At 43.7% G+C, this 19,075-nt stretch overlaps 1 protein-coding gene across 1 annotated transcript in view; it reads right to left on the bottom strand.

Annotated features, from left to right (window-relative positions):
• Positions 1-19,075, bottom strand: part of bub1 (BUB1 mitotic checkpoint serine/threonine kinase) — an 82,694-nt gene that overhangs the window by 14,756 nt on the left and 48,863 nt on the right. The window contains exons 22-23 of the mRNA XM_055630615.1: positions 18,136-18,279; positions 15,031-15,155 (exon numbers count right to left, since the gene is read on the bottom strand). Of these exons, the coding sequence (XP_055486590.1) occupies positions 15,031-15,155; positions 18,136-18,279 (269 nt within the window). The remainder of the gene's footprint in view (positions 1-15,030; positions 15,156-18,135; positions 18,280-19,075) is intronic.

Below are 19,075 nucleotides of genomic sequence, written 5' to 3'. Positions count from 1 at the left end.
AATGGATTAAAGGCCGATAAATCCCCAGGGCCAGATAGGCTGCATCCCAGAGTACTTAAGGAAGTAGCTCCAGAAATAGTGGATGCATTAGTAATAATCTTTCAAAACTCCTTAGATTCTGGAGTAGTTCCAGAGGATTGGCGGGTAGCAAATGTAACCCCACTTTTTAAGAAGGGAGGGAGAGAGAAAACGGGGAATTACAGACCAGTTAGCCTAACATCGGTAGTGGGGAAACTGCTAGAGTCAGTTATTAAAGATGGGATAGCAGCACATTTAGAAAGTGGTGAAATCATTGGACAAAGTCAGCATGGATTTACGAAAGGTAAATCATGTCTGACGAATCTTATAGAATTTTTCGAGGATGTAACTAGTAGCGTGGATAGGGGAGAACCAGTGGATGTGGGTGTATCTGGACTTCCAGAAGGCTTTCGACAAGGTCCCACATAAGAGATTAGTATACAAACTTAAAGCACATGGCATTGGGGGTTCAGTATTGATGTGGATAGAGAACTGGCTGGCAAACAGGAAGCAAAGAGTAGGAGTAAACGGGTCCTTTTCACAATGGCAGGCAGTGACTAGTGGGGTACCGCAAGGCTCAGTACTGGGACCCCAGCTATTTACAATATATATTAATGATCTGGATGAGGGAATTGAAGGCAATATCTCCAAGTTTGCGGATGACACTAAGCTGGGGGGCAGTGTTAGGTGTGAGGAGGATGCTAGGAGACTGCAAGGTGACTTGGATAGGCTGGGTGAGTGGGCAAATGTTTGGCAGATGCAGTTTAATGTGGATAAATGTGAGGTTATCCATTTTGGTGGCAAAAACGGGAAAGCAGATTATTATCTAAACGGTGGCCGATTGGGAAAGGGGGAGATGCAGCGAGACCTGGGTGTCATGGTACACCAGTCATTGAAGGTAGGCATGCAGGTGCAGCAGGCAGTAAAGAAAGCGAATGGCATGTTGGCTTTCATAGCAAGAGGATTTGAGTATAGGAGCAGGGAGGTTCTGCTGCAGTTGTATAGGGTCTTGGTGAGACCACACCTGGAGTATTGCGTGCAGTTTTGGTCTTCAAATCTGAGGAAGGACATTATTGCCATAGAGGGAGTGCAGAGAAGGTTCACCAGACTGATTCCTGGGATGTCAGGACTGTCTTATGAAGAAAGACTGGATAGACTTGGTTTATACTCTAGAGTTTAGGAGATTGAGAGGGGATCTTATAGAAACTTACAAAATTCTTAAGGGGTTGGACAGGCTAGATGCAGGAAGATTGTTTCCGATGTTGGGGAAGTCCAGGACAAGGGGTCACAGCTTAAGGATAAGGGGGAAATCCTTTAAAACCGAGATGAGGAGAACTTTTTTCACACAGAGAGTGATGAATCTCTGGAACTCTCTGCCACAGAGGGTAGTTGAGGCCAGTTCATTGGCTATATTTAAGAGGGAGTTAGATGTGGCCCTTGTGGCCAAGGGGATCAGAGGGTATGGAGAAAAGGCAGGTACGGGATACTGAGTTGGATGATCAGCCATGATCATATTAAATGGCGGTGCAGGCTCGAAGGGCCGAATGGCCTACTCCTGCACCTAATTTCTATGTTTCTATGTTTCTATGTTTCTAACCCTTGAAGACAAAAACAGGCGAATTTATTATGGAGAACAAGGAAATGGCAGATGAGTTGAACAGGTACTTTGGGTCTAAAGACACAAACAATATCCCAGATGTACGAGTGGCCAGAGGATCTGAGGTGACAGAGGAACTGAAGGAGATTCACATTAGGCAGGAAATGGTGTTGAGTAGACTGTTGGGACTGAAGGCTGATAAATCCCCAAGGCCTGATGGTCTGCGTCCCAGGGTACTTAAGAAAGTGGCTCTAGAAATCGTGGACGCATTGGTGATCATTTTCAGATTCAGGATCAGTTCCTTTGGATTGGAGGGTAGCTAATGTTATCCCACAGTTTAAGAAAGGCGGGAGAGAGAAAACTGGGAATAATAGAGCAGTTAGCCTGACATCAGTGGTGGGGAAGATGCTGGAGTCAATTATAAAAGATGAAATAGCAGCACATTTGGATAACAGGAACAGAATCGGTCCGAGTCAGCATGGATCATGCTTGGCTAATCTTCTGGAATTTTTTAAGGATGTAACTAGGAAAACGGGCAAGGGAGAGCCAGTGGATGTAGTGTACCTGGACTTTCAGAAAGCCTTTGATGAGGTCCCACATGGAAGATTAGTGGCAGTGTAAAGCTGGGTGGCAGTGTGAACTGTGAGGACGATACTATGAGGATGCAGAGTGACAGGTTGGGTGAGTGGGCAGATGCATGGCAGATGCAGTTTAATGTGGATAAATGTGAGGTTATCCACTTTGGTGGCAAGAACAGTAAGGCAGATTATTATCTGAATGGTGTCAAGTTAGGGAAAAGGAGAAGTACAACGGGATCTGGGGGTCCTTTATACATCAGTCACTGAAAATAAACATGCAGGTACAGCAGGCAGTGAAGAAAGCTAATGGCATGTTGGCCTTTATAACAAGAGGAGTTGAGAATAGGAGCAAAGAGGTCCTTCTGCAGTTGTACAGGGCCCTAGTGAGACCACATCTGGAGTATTGTGTGCAGTTTTGGTCTCCTAAATTGAGGAAGGACATTCTTGCTGTTGAGGGAGTGCAGCACAGGTTCACCAGGTTAATCCTCGGGATGGCAGGACTGTCATATGTTGAAAGAATGGAGCGACTGGGCTTGTATACATTGGAATTTAGAAGGATGAGAGGGAATCTTATTGAAACATAAAAGATTATTAAGGGATTGGAAACGCTAGAAGCAGGAAACATGTTCCCGATGTTGGGGGAGTCCAGAACCAGGGGCCACAGTTTAAGAATAAGGGGTGTAGTGGCCATTTGGCCTATTTTGCATGTCATTGTGGATGGCATGTTCCTTTAAATTTTAGACTGCCCGTTATAATGTGGGTGGGATTTATGACGTGTGTTTGGGCGTGTTTATGCAGCTTAACTGCTTGCGTGGTAGTTTAGTGGGTTAGATTCGTTTTGGAGTGAGGAGGGAGAAGGTTAATCCTTCGACCATGTCAAGCCACATGTCGAGCATGTCAAGCCACATGTCAAGATCATGTGAAGCATGGAGACACGAGGAGTTTTCTAGTATCTGAAGTAATGAGCTGGAGTTCGAAGAAGATTGCCGGAACAAGTCGGAAAACCTTGGATGTATCTTACTGTTTTATATCTACAATAAAGAAAATATTCATTAAAAGACTGTGTGCTGAAGCTTTATGAAACTAGAAGCTCTGAAGGTCTCTGAGGCAGCTTGCATGCGTACCGAAGATATTCCCCTTATCCCGTCTCACCCAATTAGTGGCTAGGGAGTTAATTTCCTGAAAAATCTGCCGCTACAATAAGTCGAAGGATTAACCTCCGTCAGGGGGGTAATTGCCTGTCCCAGAGAGTGGGACAGAGGAGAAGATAGAAGGGAACCTCTGGCGGGGTTAAATACCAGTCCCTGAGATAGGGACAAAAGATCGAAGTGCAAAGGCTAAGACCTCGGAGAGGCGCAGCCAGAGCAGGACGACCAGGCTGAGACCTCGGAGAGGCATAGCCAAAGAAGATTGGTTCCAATCGTGGAACTGAAGAAGAAATACCAGTCCCAGAGAGTGGGATAGAAGATTTAATTGAAGATGGCAGGGCTAAGACCTCGGAGAGGCATAGCCAAAGAAAGAAGATTGGTTCCAATCGTGGAACTGAAGAAGATCTCGGCCAGGAGGAGCCTTGAGGTCCATCAACAGCATCGGAACGTATCTGAAGACGTATCACTGGATTTGTGAGTACGAATCGATTATTACCTTTTGAATTAAAATCACGGTTTTAATTAAAAGAATTCTGTTACAGAGCTCAAGAAGCTGTTTTCTCCAGCGTGTCTGGGAAAGGCAGACCGACATTGGATTGTTTTGAATCTCTTGTGATAAAGCGCATTCCATTTGAATTAGCATCATTTATTTTGCACCTGGAATTAGAGAAAGGTTCTCTACATTATCGGTATGTTTTAGTTTTGGAAGAAATTGTTGATAATAACAAAGTCACTTAGAAGCAGAGACTTTTTCGACTAATTTAAAGACTTGGCAATCTGCCAAGACCTCTTTTAAATCATGAATAAAGATGAAGATGAGGGCAGAGCTATGCCAGAAGAACCACGTGGTGGTGAAGAAAGACCCAGACAACTTGAAGAAACAGACATTTCACATGCTGCCTGTCTGAGGGAAACCGAGAAAGAGAGAAATGAATTATAGTTGCAGGTTACCAGAGTAATTGATACACAGAAAAAACTAATGGAATCAGAACAGACCGTGATCGAGGTGTAATCGTATATGAGCCAACTATGGAACCTCTACCAGGAGGTTGGCAAGAAACAGAATGTACTGCTGTGTTCAGTGCTGTCTTGGGAAGAACGCAGACGTCATACCCAGTGGGATGAATACACGAAGAAGATATTCAATGGGTTCAAGAAAAATGCAGAGAAGTGGTGTCTGAAATGATGTCACAAGTGACGAGCTTAGTAGCTGGAAGTGCGAAGCAACAAAGTGCCGGAGTGGAAGATGAATTTAGACGACGAGATAGCTTGGTGCTTGAAGGAGCACATGGAGGAGAAAGACCAGCCAGACAACTTAAACTCACTGAGAAAGGTCAAAGTCATGTTCTCAAGGAGGCTGAATTGGATAGGAACAAGTTGGGGAAGAGGATTAGAAGGCTGTTTGAAAGTGTGAAGATACTCATGGAATCAGAAGAGAACCAGGACAAGGTGGAGGAGAAATTACGTCTGATAAGTAGCCTTAACCAGGAGCTGAAAGAGAAGCAGGACACACTGAGGGAAGCAGAGCGTTCTCAAGAGGAACGTGAAAGACATTATAAGTGGGATTCCGAAAATACGGAGTATTATGATGAATCCAACGATGCTGCAGAAGCATGGTTAGAGTAAGTTGACAAAAGTAAATGTAGCAGAAAAGAAGATACTAAGCATGAAGAAGAAGGTGATGAAATAGAACCAGGAGATAGTATCTCAAATGTATCTTCATGAAGATCAGGCCGTAAATCTGGTAGCTCAGCCAGTTCTGTTTTGAGGGCTTCTGCTCGTTTGGGAGCCAAGGCTGGGTTAGCAGCGCTCTCAATAGAAGCGGATGCTATGAAGAAAAAACATGAGATGGCCCGACAGCAAGAAGAGGTGATGCAACAGATGACCCGACAGCAAGAAGAGATGGCGCGATGTCAGGAACAACTGGAATTAGATACAAAGTTGAAGGTGGCTAAAGCCAGAAAGGACATACTGGAAAGTGAAGGGTCTAGATGCAGCTTTAGATCGTCAAAGACAATGAGCTCTAGACAGAGAGCCAAAACTGTTCAGAGTGAATTGGCAGTTGGATCGATTCCATGGTCAAAGTCCACAGGATACCTTGGATTGGAAAACCTAAATAGGTTGAGTGAACCTTCAGCTCAGCAAATGGGTGCTAGACCGAAACTAGCTACTATGGGAACATCCGTACAAACTCGAGATGGACCAGTGGACCAAGGAGAAGGGAATCGGGTTGGTCTATTGGCACTGTTGAATAAGCAATCTGAATTCAACGAGATTATAGCTCGACAAAATACCTCTCTCATTCTGCCACCAGTTGAAATTCCTACATATGGTGGAGATCCTTTGGGGTATGAAACTTTCGTAAGAGCCATAGAAGAGGTATTAGAGACGAAAGTTAAGGATGAAAAGGAGCGCTTACGATTTCTGGTGAAGTACACAAAAGGAAGTGTGAAGGTGCTTGTGGAAAGTTGTCAGATGGAGCCAGACAACCAGGGCTATAATAAGGCGAGAAGATTACTAAAGGAACGTTTTGGTGATGAACAGAGGATTGCGAATGCATACATTGAAAGGGCCCATGCTTGGAAAGAAATCAAGCCAGAAGATGTGGATAAATTGAGTGAACATGCAATATTTCTGAGAAGATGTTGCAGCTCGATGAAAAATCTTGGCTACATGGAGGAAATTAAACTTTCAAGTAATATGAGAATCATCATTAACAAGTTGCCCAGAAGAATGAGAGAAAAGTGGAGAGATAGGGCTGGTAAATTACGAGATAAGAGCAAACAAGTAGCCAGACTACCAGATCTGGTGGAATATTTAGAAAGAGAAGTACGGTACATGTCAGATTCATGAATAGAATATAGAATAGAATAGTTTCTTTATTGTCATTGTAACATGGGCCATGTACAACGAAATTTAAAATGTCAGCCAGTCAGTGCAGCATTCAAACATTTCTAAAGCTAACGAAACATCCACGGTAAAATAATAAAGATAAGCAAATAAATAAAAATCACAGACAAAGCACGCATACACACCCAACCCTCCATCCTTCTGTCGATTTCACCGTTACCACAGTCCCTTAGTCTGTATCGCCCCTGCGTTCCTTGGCGGCCACATTTAGTGCTTTTATAGCAGTGGGGTAAAAACTGTTTTGTAGTCTATTTGTCCTTGTCCTTGTGGATCTGTACCGTCTGCCTGACGGCAACAGTTCAAACAGGGAGTGTCCGGGGTGGGAGATGTCCTTTATTATATTCTGGGTTTTTTTGGTGCAGCGGGAACTGTGTAGGTCCTCCAAGGTAAGGAGAGGGCAGCCGACAATCCTCTGGGCGTTGTCAATGGCCCTCTGGAGCGCTTTCCTCTGAGCCGCTGTGCAGCTGGTGTACCACACGCATACACAGTATGTTAGTATGCTCTCAATGGAGCACCGATAGAAGGACAGCAGCAGCCTCTGAGTGATGTTGTTCTTCCTGAGCACCCTCAGGAAGTGCAGTCTCTGCTGGACCTTTTTCAGCAGCGCAGTGGTGTTCACGCTCCACGTCAGGTCCTCCTCAATGTGGATTCCCAGGAAGCGGAAATCCGCCACCCTCTCTACACAGTCCCCTCTGATGGTCAGTGGTACCATGTCCGTTTTGTTTTTCCTGAAGTCTATTATTACCTCCTTCGTCTTTGAGGTGTTGAGGAGCAGGTTATTTCCTTCGCACCACACTGTCAGCTGCTCCACCTCATCCCAGTAGGCGTACTCGTCCCCCGCGGAGATGAGTCCCACCACTGTAGTGTCATCCGCAAATTTGACAATGGTGTTGCTGTGGTGGGCGGGGGTGCAGTCATGCGTGTAGATGGTGTAGAGCAGGGGGCTCAGTACGCAGCCCTGTGGAGAGCCGGTACTGAGGCTGAGGGCCGTGGATGTGTGATGGCCCACTCTGACTCTCTGGCAACGGGATTATTGAAGAAGCCAAGCCACTTGCAATTTATAAGGGTTCTACCTATGTCAAGACTAAACAAAAGACTAAGAAAAGCAATTTTGCTACCAATATAATACCTGAGAAGGTGTTGGGTGGTGCCAAAGAGGATGCACCGACCAGAAAGAACAAATTTTGTCCATTTTTTGTGATGAAGTAGGTCACACCATAAGATGGTGTCGTAAATTTAAAGACAAGAAATATGAAAAAAAGATGGACTTTTTAAAAAGGAATGGAATCTGCTATGGATGTTTAAAGAAGGGGCACATGGTAAAAGACTGTAAGTGTCCAATAATTTGTGACAAATGTAAGCAGAATCATCCTGATGTGCTTCATACTGTAAAGAAAGAGCCAGATCTTACTGAGCAGAAAAAGGAGTCAGCGGATGTTAATGCTATCACCTCGCCTCAAGTAACTGCACATATTGGGGCTGGAGAGAAAGCATGCATTTTCTCTATTTTACCAGTACAAGTGAGAAATAGGGAAACTAATGTAGTGTTGCAAACATATGCATTTCTGGATCATGGGAGTTCAGCTACTTTTTGCACAGAGAATTTGATGAGAAGGTTGGACATTACTGGAGAGAAAGTTAAAATTCAAATGCGTACCATGAATAAAGAAAAGGATTACCATAGTTATTATATAACAAATATGGAGATATCCAGTTTGGATGAAGATAATTTTATTCCAATTTCAGAGGTTTTCACACATGAAACAATGCCTGTTGGTCGTCAAAATGTACCCAGATGTGAAGACTTACAGCAATGGCCTTACCTGAAAGATGTCAAAATATCAAAGATAAATTCTGATACAGGTGCACAACCTTTTATCCGAAAGCCTTGGGACCAGACACTTCTCGGATTTCGGAATTTTTCGGATTTCCGAATGGAAGATTTTTAGCATAGATTAGGTAGGTAGCGCGGGCGGCTTGAAAAGTCTGGAGCGGCTGCCTCCTCCCCAGAGACCGGGGAATCATTGTAAATCATTGCTTAAATGTTAGTCAGTTAGTTTGGAGGGATTTTATGTGGTGAAGGGGGAAACTTTAATTCTTAGTCGGAGAGGCGGGGAGCGGGCAATGCCTTACCGGGTCGCCGTGCAGTAAGCTCCGGAGAGCTGTGGCCGCTGACACACAACATCGCGGAGCTGGGGCTGCGGGCATCCGGCTGCGGGCCGCGTTGGATTTGGAGCGCCGCGCAGCCAGGGGTAGAGTTGCCGGGGTCAGAGCTCCAACCGGCGCCGCCCGCGGCCGGATGCCCGCAGCCCCCAGCTCCACGATGTTGGGAGTCGGCAGCCACAGGGCTCCGGAGCTTACTGCACGGCGACCCGGTAAGGCATTGCCCGCTCCCCGCCTCTCCGACCAGGTAGGGGACTAAGAATTAAAGTTTCCCCCTACACCCTCCCCTCCCCCCCCCCTTCACATAAAAGCCCTCCAAACTAACTGACTAACATTTAAGCAATGATTTACAGATGTTTAAGTGTCTCCCCGGTCTCCGGGGAGGAGGCAGCCCCTACAGTAGTACAGACCTGGGTTGACCATGGGTCGTTTCGGGTCAAGTTTGGCGCCAATCCCGGAAAAAATGTCCGGTTTTCGGAGCTTTCCGGAACTCCGGATAAAAGGTTGTGCACCTGTATTGACTTACTTATTGGACCGAATGCTCTGAGAGCATTAGAACCTGTACAGATAATTAGGGGCCAAGGGGATGGACCGTATGCTATGAAGACCCTACTAGAATGGGTTATTTATGGCTCCTTGTGTAAGAATAAGGAAAGCACCAGCAAAATGAATTGCCGTGCTGTTGCCGTTAACCAAATATCTACAGGTAAATTGGAAAAGCTGTTAATGAAGCAATATAACCACGACCTCAATGAAAGTACCAGCCAGGAATATGAAGAAATGTCTAGAGAAGAATTAAAATTCTTAGATATTACTAATTTCCCTTTGGGATTTCTTGCACCATTAACTGCTAGCCAAGTTAATTTTACAGAATTTGTGTAGAGAAAAACTTGGTTGGGATGAGAGTATAACTCAAACATCCTCGCACAGTTGGACAGAATGGTTAAAAGACCTTCACCAAATTTCACAGTTTAAGGTAGATCGGTGTATAAAGCCTAAAACCTTGGTAAAATCGGAAATGCACAACTGCATCACTTTTCGGATGCCAGCGAAAGTGGTTATGGGACTGTTTCATACTTAAGACTACAAAATGTGAACAAAAGAGCATGTTGCATTCTTAATGGGAAAAGCCAGAGTAGCACCATTGAAGCAAATGACGATTCCCAGAATGGAACTTACAGCAGCAGTCTTAGCTGTTAAAATTGACATAATGCTGAGAAAGGAACTACAATTTCAACTGGAAGAATCTACCTTCTGGACCGATAGCACTACGGTTTTGAAATACATTAACAATGAAAACAAACGTTTTATGACATTTGTTGCAAATAGAGTTTCCTTTGTACTAGGAGCTACTAATGTTTCTCAATGGAGATATGTTAATACAAAGGAAAATTCTGCGGATGAAGCCTCTAGGGGACAAACAGCAAATTGCTTTCTTAATAACAAGAGATGGATCAATGGGCCAAAGTTTCTTAGTGAACCAAGCAGAGAATGGCCAAAGCTTGAACTCGGATTTGAAATCTCTACAAAAGATCCGGAAATTAAACAAAACATTTTGGTGAATGTGATTGAAAAAAACTCATATGACACCGTGAATAATTGAATTACCCACTTTTCATCATGGAATAAATTGATGACATCGGTAGCCTGGTTTCTTAAAATAAAAACAAGATTGTTGATGAAGATTCGGGAAAAGAAACAAATAACAGTATCTTGGAGGAGAATCCTGAGGAAAGGGAAAAGGAGATCAAAGTCCAGATGCAAGTTTTTGAAGCTTCACATAGCCAACAGTCTTGATGATCTCCTCAAAGCAGAAAATGCGATCATTTCTTTCTGTCAAAGACAGAAATACAAAGAAGATATATTAACATTGCAAGTTGGAGGAGAGGGGGTAAAAAGAAGTAGTCAATTGTATAAGCTCGACCCAATCTGGGAAGGAGATCTTCTGCGGATGGGTGCACGCCTAAACAGATTGGCAATGCCTGAAGAAATGAAACGTCCTATCATTCTCGCTAAGGACTTTTACATAACAACATTATTATTACGGCATATTCATGAACAAATTGGGCATGGAGGAAGAAATTACATGCTATCCCAACTTCGTAAAAAATATTGGGTTACCAAGGCTAATTCAGCAGCAAGAAAGATAATAAAAAATTGCATCATATGCACGCGAGAGCGTGGGAAACTTGGTATACAGAAGATGGCAGACTTGCCTTTGGAGAGGATCACTCCAGACAAACCTCCATTCACAGATGTGGGGGTGGATTATGTTGGTCCTATGGAAGTTAAGAGAGGACGTAGCCTTGTGAAAAGATATGGTGCGATCTTCACTTGTATGGCAAGTAGAGTTGCATCTACACTCGACACGGACTCATGTATTCAAGCATTAAGGAGATTTATTTGTCGACGGGGTCAAGTTACTTCGTTAAGATCGGATAATGGTTCGAATTTCGTTGGAGCGGATAGGGAACTAAAAAAGGCACAAAGACTTAAATCAGGATAAAATCCAATATACTATGCTTCAACAAGGCATAAAATGGAACTTTAATCCTCCAATGGGTTCCCATCATGGCGGTATTTGGGAACGATTAATTCGTATGGTACGAAATGTGCTGCGCTCCGTTCTTAGACAACAAATTTTGGATGATGAAGGGTTACAAACTGAGGCGATTTTAAACGATCGACCTATTACGAAAAGTTCTGATGATCCTAATGACCTGGAAGTACTCACACCAAATCATATTCTTCTGCTGAAAACCAATCCAACACTTCCACCTGGGCTTTTTGTAAAAGAGGATTTGTATATGAAACGTAGATGGAAGCAAGTACAATATATGGCAAATCTTTTTTGGAGGAGATGGATACAAGAGTATTTGCCTTTAATCCAAGAACGACAACGATGGCTAAGGATTAAAAGGAACTTTGTTCCAGGCGACATTGTGTTGGTGGCTGACTCTACAGCATCTCGAGGTTCTTGGTTAATGGGAAGAATACTAGAAATCATGCCTGATGTTCAGGGTTTGGTGCGTATGGTGCGACTGAAAACAAAAAACAATGTTTTAATAAGACCAATAACTAAGTTGTGCTTGCTTCTAGAAGGCGAAAGCGAAGATGGAAGAGTCGATAAAGAATTGTGATTGCAGATATATAGTGCATGCTATTTTTTCCTCGTTAGTATAGTGGTTAGTATCCACGCCTAGCACGCGGGAGATCGGGGTTTGATTTCCCGACGAGGAGCTACAGGGTTCTATTCCCTGATCTTTTGATTTTGATTTTGATGTATGTTAAGCCTTTATGGCCACTTTTTTGATGTTTATTGGTAATTGCCTCATTATGTATTCGGAACAATTAGGGGCCGGTATGTAGTGGCCATTTGGCCCGTTTTGCATGTCATTGCGGATGGCATGTTCCTTTAAATTTTAGACTGCCCGTTATAATGTGGGTGGGATTTATGACGTGTCTTTGGGCGTGTTTATGCAGCTTAACTGCTTGCGTGGTAGTTTAGTGGGTTAGATTCGTTTTGGAGTGAGGAGGGAGAAGGTTAATCCTTCGACCATGTCAAGCCACATGTCGAGCATGTCAAGCCACATGTCAAGATCATGTGAAGCATGGAGACACGAGGAGTTTTCTAGTATCTGAAGTAATGAGCTGGAGTTCGAAGAAGATTGTCGGAATAAGTCGGAAAACCTTGGATGTATCTTACTGTTTTATATCTACAATAAAGAAAATATTCATTAAAAGACTGTGTGCTGAAGCTTTATGAAACTAGAAGCTCTGAAGGTCTCTGAGGCAGCTTGCATGCGTACCGAAGATATTCCCCTTATCCCGTCTCACCCAATTAGTGGCTAGGGAGTTAATTTCCTGAAAGATTTGAAAAATCTGCCGCTACAAGGGGTAGGGCATTTAGAACGGAGATGAGGAGAAACCTTTTCACCCAGAGTTGTGAATCTGTGGCATTCTCTGCCTCAGAATGCAGTGGTGGCCAATTCTCTGGATGCTTTCAAGAGAGTTAGATAGAGCTCTTAAAGATAGCAAAGGGATATGGGGAGAAGGCCGGAACAGGGTACTGATTGTGGATGATCAGCCATGATCACAGTGAATGGCGGTACTGGCTCGAAAGGCCTACTCCTGCACCTAATGTCTATTATTTATTATTTTATTTAATATAGCAGCCATCTCAGTACATTATCGCAATATGATGCTAAGTAGCGCATCAGTTACTATTTTGGTACGGACCATTTAAAAGTTCAGACTGACATCTTATGAAATGGATAAAGTGATGTTTGTATATCAGATATGGTTTGTCCTTCATAAATCGCTGAGAAGTACAACAATGAGTCATACAACAGAATCAGGCCCTTTGGTCCAACTTGTCGATAGCTCTGGCAGATAGCACTAAGAACAATCCCAAGAGATGTTATAAATACATAAGGAGGAAAGGGGTAATTAGAGAGAGAGAGTGGGACCTCTCAGGAATTAAAGCGGTCACCATTGTGAGGAGCCAAAGGAGATGGGCAAGGTCCTCAATGAGTATACAAGATAGTAGGATGGAGGAACTTGAGGCAGACAATGGAAGTGTCTTGAGAACAGTCAGTGTTACCATCGAAGAAGTACTGAAGGTACTATCGTGCATGAAGGTAGCAAATCTCCAGGGCCTGATCTGATATATCCGAGGACATTGTGGGAAACTAGAGAGGAAATTGTGGGAGCCCTGGCTGCAATTTGCAAGTCATCTTTATATACAGGAGGTGCCGGAAGACTGGAGGGTGGCAAATGTTCTATTCAAGAAGTGCTGCAGGGAAAATGCTGGGAACTATAGGCCAGTGAGAACATCTGTAGTTGTAAAGTTCCTGGAGAGTATTCTGAGGGATAGGATATACAGGCATTTGGATGGGCAAGGGCTGATCAGGGATAGTCAGCATGGTTTTGTACGTGGGAGGTCGTGTCTCACAAATCTGATTGATCTTTTTTGAAGACGTGACCAAAAAGGTTGATGAGGGCAGAGCTGTAGATGTTGTGTACATAGACTTCAGTAAGGCATTCGACAAGGTTCCACATGGTAGATTGCTCTGGAAGGTTAGATCGCTGGGCCCATTACTGTTTGTCATCTACATCAATGATTTGGATGAGAACATACAAGGCAAGATTAGCAAGTTTGTTGATGATACAAAAGTGAGTGGTTTTGCAGATAGTGAAAATGATTGTGAACAATTGCAGCAGGATCTTGATCGAGTGGGCTGAGGAATGGTTGATGGAATTTAATACAAAGAAGTGTGAGGTGTTGCATTTTGGGACGTCTAACAAGGGCAGGACCTACACCGTGAATGGTAGGCCTCTGGGGAATGTTGTAGAGCAGAGGGATCTAGGAGTACAGGTGCATGGTTCCTTGAAAGTTAAGCCGTAGGTAGATAAGGTGGTCAAAATGTCTTTTGGTACATTAGCCTTCATCAGTCAGAGTATTGGGCATAGAAGTTTGGAGGCCATTTTGGAGTTGTATAAGACAACAAAAGGAGGTGAGACCGCAGTTAGAGTTTTGTGTTCCTTTCTAGGCACCATGTCATTGGAAAGATGTTGTTAAGCTGGAAGGGGTTCAGAGAAGATTTATGAGGATGTTGCCAGGACTAGAGGGTCTGAGCTGTAGGGAGAGGTTGAGTAGGCTGGGGGGGTGATCTTATAGAGGTGTATAAAATCATGAGAGGAATAGATCGGGTAGATGCACAGAGTCTCTTGGCCAGAGTAGGTGAATCGAGGACCAGAGGACATAGGTTTGAGGTGAAGGGGAAAATATTTAATAGGAATCTGAGGGGTAACTCTTTCCACACAAAGGGTGGTGGGTGTATGGAACAAGTTGCCAGAGGAGGTAGTTGAGGCTAGGTCTATCCCAACTTTTAAGAAACATTTAGACAGGTACATGGATAGGACAGGTTTGGAGGGATATGGACCAAACGCGGGCAGGTGGGACTCGTGTAACTGGGACCTATTAGCCAGTGTGGGCAAATTGGGCCGAAGGCCCTGTTTCCACACTGTATCACTCTATGATGTTTCCACTTGTGGGAGAGTCTAGGACCAGAGATCATAGCCTTAGAATAAAAGGATGCAACTTTAGGAAGATAAGGAGGAATTTCTTTAGTCGGAGGATGGTAAATCTGTGGAATTAATTGCCACAGATGGATATGGATACCAAGTCAAAGGATATTTTTAAGGCAGAGATTGATAGATTTTTGATTAGTAAGGGTGTCAGGCATCATGGGGAGAAGGCAGGAGAATGGGGTTGAGAGGGTAAAATAGATCAGCCATGATTGAATGATGGAGTAGGGTTAATGGGCTGAATGGTCAAATTCTGCTCTAACCACATGAAAGCTTTGTCTGCCCATTCACTCCAGAGATGTTGACTGACCCATTAAGCTACTCCAGCATTGTGTATTTTACAAATTGCCACAAAATCTAGGACATTACATGAGAACCAAAAATACCAGGGTGTGGCATTGTCCTGTTAATCCAGGAACACAAGAGGAAGTAAGTGCATTGAAAGTACCAAAAGCCAAGTCAAACTAAACCCAAGTTCATTTCTATTGAGAAGAACCTAAGATTGTAATAAATTAATTGGACTCACTTTTAAGCTGACTTTGTGCTGGTTTTTCACATCAGACAGGTTATTCATATCCAAGAGTGTGGCTTGGTAGACATGAGCAAAGGAGCCCTCTCCGAGTAGATATGAAACCTGGTACATTTCATTTCCTAAATGCAAAGAGATGTTGGAGGTAGGAGGGGGGTATAAAAAGTAATTTTACACTCACTACGCATAAATTCTACCACCAGGTAAAATCTTGACATACAAAGAAAGAGAATCAAATCAAGCAATCCAGGTCCACCACTGATTTTTCGGCACCCTTAGTTCCAGAGCCTTTCTGACTGATTTCAAATAGCGGAATCAGGGGATATGGGGATAAGGCAGGAATGGGGTACTGATTGGAGATGATCAGCCATGATCACATTGCTGGCTCGAAGGGCTGAATGGCCTACTCCTGCACCTATTGTCTATTGCCTCTCATAATTTAGGTCGGATTAAACGAGGTGCCCGATCAACAGTTGCCTGAAAATCGGTGGTGAACATATATTCAATTAAAGGTAGACAAAAAACAAAAATGCTGGAGAAACTCAACGGGTGAGGCAACATCTATGGAGCGAAGGAATAGGTGATGTTTCAGGTCGAGACCCTATTTTAATTGAATATATGTTTAAGAAGGAAATGCAGATGCTGGAAAAACCAAAGGTAGACAAAAATGCCGGAAAAACTCAGCTGGAGAAGCAACATCTATGGAGCTAAGGAATTGGTGACGTTTCGGGTCGAGACCCAAAGGGTCTCGACCCGAAACGTCATCTATTCTTTCGCTCCATAGATGTTGCCTCACCTTCAAGAGTCTCGACCCGTAACGTCACCTAATTCTTCGCTCCATAGATGCTGCCTCACCCGCTGAGTTTCTCCAGCATTTTTGTCTACCTTTGATTTTTCCAGCATCTGCAGTGCCTTCTTAAACATATATTCATTGGGCAGTGGCACTCTTTCAATAGTGTTAAGATCTCAACACTACAATTTATTGAAGCAAATGTAATGCTATATTTGTTATAGCCCTATTCAATGAAGGTCAGCAAGCATAGAAATTTGTGGAATTCCCTGCCACAGAGAACAGTGGAGGCCAAATCACTGGATGGATTTAAGAGAGAGTTAGATAGAGCTCTAGAGGCTAGTGGAATCAAGGGATAAGGGGAGAAGGCAGGCACGGGTTATTGATTCGGGACGATCAGCCATGATCATAATGAATGGCGGTGCTGGCTCGAAGGGCCGAATGGCCTCCTCATCCATCCATCTATCCATCCCATATTTTCACACCACCACCTTCCCACTAACATCTTTTAGCTTCAGGATTTCTCCTTTATTTTGATTCTTTTACATTCCCAGACGTGGATAATTGCTGGCTTCCCTTATCCTTCCTGAAATTACCCAGATTTGAATGGTTTCTTGACCATTGCCGTGACCATTTTACACAAAGGGTGGTGTATGTATGGAACAAGCTGTTAGATGGAGGTAGTTGAGGCTGGGACTATCCCAACATTTAATAAACATTTAGACAGGTACATGGATAGGACAGGTTTAGAGGGATATGGACCAAATGCAGGCAGGTGGGACTAGTGTAGCTGGGATATGTTGGCCGGTGTGGGCAAGCTGGGCTGAAGTTTCCACACTGTATCACACTACGACCGTTAGAAATCCGTGTCCCACAATCTGAATGAATCAAGATAACAATTTCCTTGCACTAAACATGGATTGGCAGATGGATGGAGATGGTGACAAAGGCTAGAGGTGAAATGGATTCAAAAGGTCATATAAAGAGAGAATAGGAGGGAAATGCTATATTTACAGCAGACAGTGAAGAAGGCGAATGGCATGTTGGCCTTTATAACAAGAGGAGTTGAGTATGGGAGCAAAGAGGTCCTTCTGCAGGTGTACAGGGCCCCAGTGAGACCACACCTGGAGTATTGTGTGCAGTTTTGGTCCCCTAATTTGAGGAAGGACATTCTTGCAATTGAGGGAGTGCAGCGTAGGTTTACAAGGTTAATTCCCAGGATGGCGGGATTGTCATATGCTGAGAGAATGGAGCGGCTGGGCTTGTACACTCTGGAGTTTAGAAGGATGAGAGGGATCTTATTGAAACATATAAGATTATTAAGGGTATGGACATGCTAGAGGTAGGAAACATGTTCCCGATGTTGGGGGGGTCCAGAACCAGGGGCCACAGTTTAAGAATAAGGAGCAAGCCATTTAGAACAGAGACGAGGAAACACTTTTTCTTACAGAGAGTTGTGAGTCTGTGTTGTGAGGCCGGTTCTCTGGATACTTTCAAGAGAGAGCTAGATTGGGCTCTTAAAGATAGCGGAATCAGGGGATATGGGGAGAAGGCAGGAACTGATTATGGATGATCAGGTATGATCATATTGAATGGCGGTGTTGGCTCGAAGGTCCGAATGGCCTACTCCTGCACCTATTGTCTTTAGAAATGTAGAGCCAAAAGGAGGGATATGGGTGGAAGAGGAACCGCGGAGGTTTGGGGAGGGAAGAAAGAGTGTATAAAAGGGAAATGAAGGACTCGGGGATGGAAAGAGGAAAATGGCGCAAGGTGGGTGTAAATGTGGAATTATATATATATCTGCATATTATTGCATTAGGCATGGGGACATTATTTTTAATAAACACTATTACTGTTAATCTGTCTGTTCGTTTTACATATAATAAATATATATTGAAACATTTTTTGTTGTTCATTATGTTTTTTTCCCAGTACTATGTTCACATATCTATTGTCCTGTTGCAGGGCATATATGACAATAAAACACTCAACTTTTCTTGACGTGACATGCTGCAAAATAAGAATTTAATTGTTCTGCTGTCGATACATAAGACAATGGTACACTCTTGACTCTTACCCAAGCGAACGGAGACAAAGATGCTGGAGAAACTCAGCGGGTGAGGAAGCATCTCTGGAGCGAAGGAAAAAGGCAACGTTTCGGGTCGAGACCCTTCTTCAGTCTGAAGTTGTGTCTCGACCCGAAACGTTGCCTTTTTCCTTCGCTCCATAGATGCTTCCTCACCCGCTGAGTTACTCCAGCATTTTTGTCTACCTTCGATTTTTCAGCATCTGCAGTTCCTTCTTAAACTTACCCAAGCGAAGGTTGTTTTTTGGCCTGACAACAGGCATGTTGCCCTTCCAAGTCATAAAAGAAGAGTACGAACTCAATGGTTTGGTTAGATTCGACAGGAGTTCTCTAATAAGATCCTTATTCCAAGGGTTTCTAATGATTACACCTAGAAAGACAGATAGAAAATCAGTTATTATTTTATGGTTAATTTGAATCAGTATTTGAAGTGGTACACTTTTGGTCATATAATTCATGATTTTGACTGTACCAAAATAGAACAAAGAGCTTAATGGATTCCAAAAATTCCTAAAGTAACACTGCACCCTTCAGATAAAAAAATATTAAGAGAGGCAATCCAGAACCAGGGGCCACAGTTCCAGAACCAGGGGCCACACTCCAGAACCAAGGTGCCAAGTTTCAGAACCAGGGGGATACAGTTCCAGAACCAGGGGCCACAGTTTCAGAACCAGGGGCCACAGTTCCAGAACCAAGGGACCACAGTTCTAGAACCAGGGGGGGGCACAGTTCCAGAACCAGGGGCCACAGTTCCAGAACCAGGGGGGCACAGTTCCAGAACCAGGGGCCACAGTCTTAGAATAAAGGGGAGGCAATTTAACACTGAGGTGAGAAAAAAAAAAAACTTTTCCACTCAGAGTTGTGAATTTGTGGAATTCCCTGCCACAGAGGGCAGTGGAGGCCAAGTCACTGGATGGATTTGAGAGAGAGTTAGATAGAGCTCTAGGGGCTAGTGGAATTAAGGGATATGGGGAGAAGGCAGGCACGGGTTATTGATTGGGGACAATCAGCCATGATCACAATGAATGGCGGTGCTGGCTCGAAGGGCCGAATGGCCTCCTCCTACACCTATTTTCTATGTTTCTATTGAACCTACGCTGCACTCCCTCAATAGCAAGAATTTACTTCCTCAAATTAGGAGCCCAAAACTAGGAAACCAAAGTGTA

Source organism: Leucoraja erinacea, unplaced genomic scaffold (assembly GCF_028641065.1).
Source record: "Leucoraja erinacea ecotype New England unplaced genomic scaffold, Leri_hhj_1 Leri_452S, whole genome shotgun sequence".
Lineage (NCBI taxonomy): Eukaryota > Metazoa > Chordata > Chondrichthyes > Rajiformes > Rajidae > Leucoraja > Leucoraja erinaceus.
This window is presented reverse-complemented; position numbering and strand designations above follow the sequence as displayed.